This window comes from Tachysurus vachellii, chromosome 16 (assembly GCF_030014155.1).
Source record: "Tachysurus vachellii isolate PV-2020 chromosome 16, HZAU_Pvac_v1, whole genome shotgun sequence".
Classification (NCBI taxonomy): Eukaryota; Metazoa; Chordata; class Actinopteri; order Siluriformes; family Bagridae; genus Tachysurus; species Tachysurus vachellii.
Genome location: NC_083475.1, coordinates 5292291 through 5299130, shown reverse-complemented (window position 1 = coordinate 5299130; position 6840 = coordinate 5292291). Strand labels below are relative to the sequence as shown.

The window sequence follows — 6840 nt, the reverse complement described above, 5'->3', positions numbered from 1 at the left end:
CACAATAATCTTGGTGTTTTTTTGCTTTGACATTTTTTGTTTTTAAAAAGAAAAAGAAAAAACGTCCAGTCGGCAGTATGTCTGCAGAAACTGGGCTCTTAGAGATAAGGCCAGGTAATATTATTACAATTGCCCAGTTTTAATGAACTCGTGCTCACTGTAGCCTCAGATTCCTTTTCTTCTCTGGTGTGTTCTTCTGCTATTGTAACACATCTGTCTCAGGGTATGGTGAGTGTGAATTTTTTAGATTTTTTGCTCATTGTAGTCATTGTGTGATTATTTGAATGTAAGCACTACTATGTTTTATCTTTAATGGTACCAACAATCAGGCTAAAGTTACTAAGATCAGTTTTTAATGCCCTATTTGTGCTCTTTGTTTGTATATGTATGATTATATGCATTGTGTTGCTGTCAAAGGTGATTGGAGGGTATTAATATTGAATATTAATATATTATTTGAATGGACCAGATATGTTTTTGAAGGCATGTCAGCTTCAGGCAATAGGATTCTGTTAAACAAAAAAACAGTTGCATGTTTTTTACTTTAAATAGCGCTCAACTAAACTTAAAGCCCAAAGAGATTTACCAGATTTCAGCAATATTCAACTGCAACTCAAAAACCACACAAAAATAATTACTAAAACGACCAAATTGTGGAATAGGAAAAAGTAAATGCTTTTTTCTTCTTTTTCTCAATCAGTTCCCCTGGGGTTTTTGGCACAGCAAGGCCAATTCTAGTTTTTGCTGTACCTTATACACAATATGATATGTACAGTATTCCTGATATTCACATGTAGATGCCTTAAACAATAAACCATTCAATTGCAGGTGAGCAAATGTATATGTAGAGAAAGTAAGTTAGTAAGGTAAAAAAATAAATAAATAAATAAAAGAAGAATAAAAACCCACTAAAAACATATCAGAGCTCCTTTCAGATGTTGTTTGTTTTTTGTTGGGTTTCTCCTTTCAGTCTCCTCTTTAGGAAGTGAAATCCTGGTTAATTAAGTTAAGGGCTGGTGATTTACTTGGCCAGTCTAAAACCTTCCACTTTTTTCGCCTGAAGTTCCTCCTAATTAGATTGGATGCATTTATCTGTAAATTGGCAGACAGAATGTTCTTGCAAACTTCTGAATTCATTCTGAATTAAATAAAGATTAGTGAGTCTGTTCCAGAAGCAGCCATGCAAGCCCAAGCCTTGACTCTACCTCCACTGATGATGATGATGATGATGATGATGATGATGATGATGATGACAAGCAGATCTTTTCATTCACCACACTGTGGGCTTTTAATAATTTTCATCAGAGGCTATTCTTGATTTCAGAACCTTTGGGAATTCTGGCAACAGATGTTCTAATTCTTACTTCTGAATAGTGTTTTGCATCTTGTGGTGTGATTTCTACATTTCTGCTCTCAAATTTGTATCTAAATGGTGTTTTGTGATACATTCACCTTTATCGTGTAGGAGTTGATGACGTTTTATTTTATTTACATCTCTGATCATTGTGTTTTTTGGCCAACATGTTCTATATCTGTTTGATCGATCTGTTTCATTAACTTAAAAATGACCTGCTTTTCACCCATAAATGAAAAGACCAGAGAGCTCTCTGGTATTCATATTAACTTATCCTTTTGACAACAGTGTCTGCTCAAACCATAGAGAGAATTTTGGTACATCTTGTCTTATATTTATCATTTGATCTAACTCCTCAGTGTATAGCAAAAACAAAACTGGCCATGCTGTTCACATGCTTTGGGAGGAAACCTACAGAAAGAAAGACTGCGATATACATTTATTCTACACAGAATCTGGAAACAAACAAACAAAAAAGACCTTTGCACAGAGCTGCATACCTTCTGCATACCTTCTTCATTTTTCCTGTTTCTTCAGTGTTGCTATGGCATGATTGTATGAGTAACATAACAAATAAGTCTGGGTCAGACCAAACCACATGAATATTTTGAGCACCAAAAAAATAAAAATGCAAATACAGATGTTGCATTAGACCAACTGAATTCACTGATTTGATCTATGCCAAAGATTTAGTAAAAATTACATGAATCATGAGTCAGTTCTCACTGATTTTTTGATCCCTAGACACATCTGGTATTTTTCATCAACATCTAAATGACTGCATCGAATATATTTTTTAATTTTTAGTAGCATTTTTAATTATATTAGCCATGAGGTCTGAGTTCTAAAGAAGCTGTGATCTGAACAAGTTTCAACTTTTGAGTACCCTTGTTTTTAAAGTACTGAGGTCTTTTGCAGCTAGTTCCCTTCCAGACCTAGAATCTAGGACCCCTAAGAGGACATCGTATGGTTTATTTAAAAATAACTATATGTGAAAACACCCAAATAATACTTAACAGTGCACACACATTTAAAAACTAGGTGTGGAAGCAGGAATGCAAAGATACCATTGTCGTCACATTAGAGTATATAGAATCTATATTATTTCTACGCAACTGATGAAATCTGTTTTTCTTCAGAGTCAGCTTCAGCCTCAGCATCCCCCATCAATGGCTGCCTTTTCTTCAGCTCACGCTGGTACTTGGCCATAAGGGAAGCGTAGATGCATCCATAGGCAGCTGCTGCAACCATCATGATGCACACAATACCACATACAACACCGGCAATCACCACAGTGCCAATGGCACGACGCACGCTTACAGGCCGGTAACGCTGCCTTGCACAATCCACTGGCTCTGATTCACTCTGTACAACAGCAGTCTCAGGCAATGGAGCAGTGGTTGCACGTGCACATGGGATAGAACCACCTTTTGTTCCTCCGGCCCCACCCCCATTCTCACTATCCAATTGGAGGCAGTAATTGAACATCTCTACAGGAACAGTCCGGATGTCACGCCCTCTGAGATCTTTGGGAAGAGTGCACTCCACAGCATCTACATAGCCACCTGAAAGAGAGAGATTAAGATTGAAGGAAATAGACAGATGAAACTACAACCCTCCACAGTAAACAACATCCTGCAGTTATCTGAATTACAACTCCAAGCCCTCCAAAGCACCAATCACTAGCTAACAATACCAAGAGGGTCAACAGCCCACCATGGACATATACAATGGGCTGAAATACAAACACAACAAAACACAAATGAGGACTACAGTCTAGTGAGTCATCAGCTTTTTGTGTAGTTCTACAATCACACTTAGAATACTATATAACTTACTTTGGCCTTCTTTACAAAGTATTGGTAATAATGGACTTATAGTTGCATGGATTACATTAAGACGACTGTAAAGAAAATGAATGATGATGCTATAAAAGTGTTAGTAGTTAATGATGTAGACTAACAATTAATTCCATGTGATAACACACAAACTTAGAGTCTGAACCCCTGAACACTCCCCCCACCTCGGTAGATGAGCCACTCCATCCAGTTCTTGAAGTCACGCAAATTGCAGTCACATTCCCATGGATTGGAGCCAAGCTCAAGGTGTTGCAAGTTCTCAAGTGGTTCAAAAGCAGCCCTATTTAGTGCCTGGAGTCTGTTCCCTGCCAGAGAGAGCCAGGTCAGGCCATGCTGATGTTCTAATAGACCAAGAGGCACAGTACCCAGGCCATTCAGTGACACATCTAACCGCTGAAGGCTTCCCAGGCCCTGCAGGAGGTCACGGTCCAGTGCTGTTAGGCTGTTGTTCCTCAGACTTAGGTCAGTCAGGTTGGCCAGCTCAGCAAAGACATGAGCTGGCAGGTTATCCAGGTAGTTATTGGATAGGTCAAGCCTCACCAGTGAGCTGAGGTTGACGAATGCTGAAGCAGGCAATGATGTAAAGTGGTTGTTGGGCAGGAGCAGGGTCTGAATAGTTGAAGGTAGCAGGGAAAGGGCAGGCAGTGTAATCAAGTCATGCCCACCACAGTCTGCTTCAGTGGAACTGCACACACAAATGGATGGGCAACTGGAGCACAAATGAAGGTGCAGAAGCAGAAAGTAGAGCACACAGTGCACTGCTGATATTGAGAGACAACAAAAAGAGAAGGGTAATCACTGTTTTAAAGTATTTTACTCAAGTATTTACTGCAGTTTAATAAATAAGTACTCTTTTTTTACATTCCTTTTATTAAATGGAAGTCTAAAGGACAATACCCAGGAATGCTACCTACACTATATTAAGCATCTTGCATGCATGAAAATGAACGGAATCATTAAAGCCTAGTGTTGAGAGCTACAGTGTGTATGTGAGTGTGTGGGTGTGTGTGTGTGTGTGTGTATGTCGAAGCCAAGACTGACATAGATTATTAATGAGAAAGGACAATGTCAACCAAGACTAGAACGGTGCCCACATGATAGGCATCCTTTAACAGCCTGACATTTCACAACTGCACTCTTTCAAGGCCAGTCTGAAGGGAACTGATACAGGGAAAGTATACTGTATATATATGTATATGTATATATATATATATATATATATATATATATATATATATATATATATATATATATACATATATATATATATATATATATTTATATTTATATATATATATATATATATATATATATATATATATATATATAAAGCATAAAGAATATATATATATATATACAGTATACTTTTTTACTTCATGAGCCATCCACCACTCCACACTGCTTGAAAGTTGAGCTACATAAACATGTGCAATTCTGCTCATACTGATTAATGTGAATAGGACTGGGTGATTGGCAAATTTAGACTGTGATCAGGGAAGAATAAGTGGGTGTTAGAGCATGTCTATATAATGACTGACAAGAGCCTCATCCAAAATAAAACAGCACTCTGTATAGTATGACATTTTCCAAAACAAGCCTTCCAAAACTTTATTTGTCTAATTTTCTTTATTTTAAATTTAATGTAAATGCTAGCTATGTATATTAAGAGCTATGTTTAACCTGGTTACTTGAAGCAGATCCCAGAAACTGATGAATATAATGTATAGTACTCAACTGTAACATTATTAATATGTCATGTTGGTACAGTGGATAGCATTGCCGCCTCACGGCTCCTAAGCTTGAGTTACTGTCTGTGTGCACTTTCTCGTGTTCTCCTTGTGTTTGTTTGGGTTTCCTCTAGGTTCTCCAATTTCCTCCAAAAACCTGCCAATAAGTGGATTGACTAAGATTTAGGTATAAATGTGCATTGTGTTCAGCAATCCAGGAGCTGTTGCTGCTTTATGAACACTGTTCTCAGGATAGGCTCCAGATCCACCTCAACACTGACCAGGATAAAGTTCTTACTGAAAGTGAATGAGTGAACATAACCAGTAATGTGCTATAGGTCTTTCTTCGTAAAACTTCATAGGTGACTGTAAACTCCCAACAACATAGCCTTAAAAAAAACTGCTCCCATGTTTTTGATGGTTCCATGGGTCTTGTAGGATCTCAGTCATAATGCAATGCATAATGCAGTCTCTGAAATGCCAAAATTACCTCTCACATGATATGCTGCTGTCACACTAGAAAACTAATGGGTCTTGCACATTCGTATTCTGCTGTTCTGTTACTCTGTAACATGATCTGTCATGATCTGTGTGGCTATGACTGGGTTATGAGTGTGGGTGGATGTTCACGGTTAAGGTTATATAGACACCAGTGACACCTGAGCTATGCCCTTTGGTTTGATCTCATTGTAATAGGAGAGTCCACGCTAGATTTTCACTCTATCAGTTTCCACTGTCCACTTTGATCGTCCTCAGAACTGTATACACAAATGCTAAAGATATTTAATGTCTGGGGCAAACATGTAGAAGGTGTTTTTTTTTTTTGTTTGTTTGTTTTTTTTTTTGTAAATCAACTTATTAATTTTTAGTAGCTAAGTTATCCCGGTAAAGGTCATAGTGGATTAACAGCCTATGCCAGGAACACTGGGTGTGAGGCAGGAATACACATTGAATAGGACACCTGTTTATAGCAGGGCATCATGCACACTTTTTCACACTCATTACACTTAGCGGAAACCTAGACATCGACCTACTGGCAAATTCTGAAAGGCAGGAAGAAACCAAAGAACTTGAGAAACTCTATACAGACAACAACCTGAGCTTAGGGTTGAACAAGAGATACTGGAGCTGTGAGGTGGTGATGCTACTATTGCAGGCAGGGTGTCATTTTGGCAAAGGCTATATAAAAAAAAGAGAGCAAGATTGGGGGATGAAGGAGGGAATAAGTTAGAGGGTTAATCGATGTTAATTGATGCATTTCATGCCTTGCTCTCTTTACCTTTTTAATCAGATGTGTTGTACAGTATACCAGGTTGTAATTTCCCTGTAAGAACTCCTAATTTGTGTTTAGACTTATTGACACACTGTATGTGTATAATCAGCATACTATAGTCAGTCTTATTAGCATCACTAACTCCAGATAAAATTCTTATATCTCCTTGCCTCCTGTGTGAGTCGGTAGCTGTGATATTAACTTACACAAGCTGTTTTGAGTGGTTCCTTTGCAGTGCCTTTTTGCAGTCCCAGCAATTAGCCACATAGCTACGGTCTGCCTATGTGTGACAGTGGCTCCCACCTCAGAACTGGATAAGCATCAGTCTGCCACGATGCCCACCTTCAGTGTTATAGGGCAGACAGGCTGCTAGCTGGGCAAATGTCTGAGGGAAGGAGAGTGTCAGAGAAAAACTGTTTCAGTTTTTTTTTTGTATTTATACAACATTATTTTGTATCAAGAGCAACTACTGGTTCTACTAAAGGTTCAGATCGCCTGTGAAGAAAATACCAAGAATTGTCACAATTATGTAATGTAATGTGGATTTTTCTGTATCTCCTAGATTGATGCTTTTCCTAGTGTAACAATTTACTGAAGTAAATGGCAAAGTAATGGTTAGGTGATCGA

The 6840-nt window shown here is 38.1% G+C and overlaps 1 protein-coding gene across 1 annotated transcript; it reads right to left on the bottom strand.

The window, feature by feature from the left end:
* Positions 1–1857: 1857 nt before the first annotated feature.
* lrtm2a (leucine-rich repeats and transmembrane domains 2a) lies at positions 1858–6591 on the bottom strand. Its single transcript, XM_060889428.1, has 3 exons — positions 6420–6591; positions 3378–3974; positions 1858–2919 (listed from the first exon to the last, which is right to left on the bottom strand). The coding sequence occupies exons 1-3, from the start codon at positions 6478–6480 to the stop codon at positions 2462–2464; spliced, it is 1116 nt and encodes a 371-aa protein (XP_060745411.1). The 5' UTR covers positions 6481–6591; the 3' UTR covers positions 1858–2461.
* Positions 6592–6840: the final 249 nt, after the last annotated feature.

Excerpts from the sequence above, each read along its gene's own strand:
- lrtm2a (XM_060889428.1), bottom strand. The coding sequence starts at position 6,480 with ATGTGGCTAATTGCTGGGACTGCAAAAAGGCACTGCAAAGGAACCACT. Across the intron at positions 3,975-6,419 it reads AACCACTCAAAACAGCTTGT|CAGTGCACTGTGTGCTCTAC; the intron begins GTAAGTTAATAT and ends TCTCAATATCAG. Across the intron at positions 2,920-3,377 it reads GGAGTGGCTCATCTACCGAG|GTGGCTATGTAGATGCTGTG; the intron begins GTGGGGGGAGTG and ends TCTCTCTTTCAG.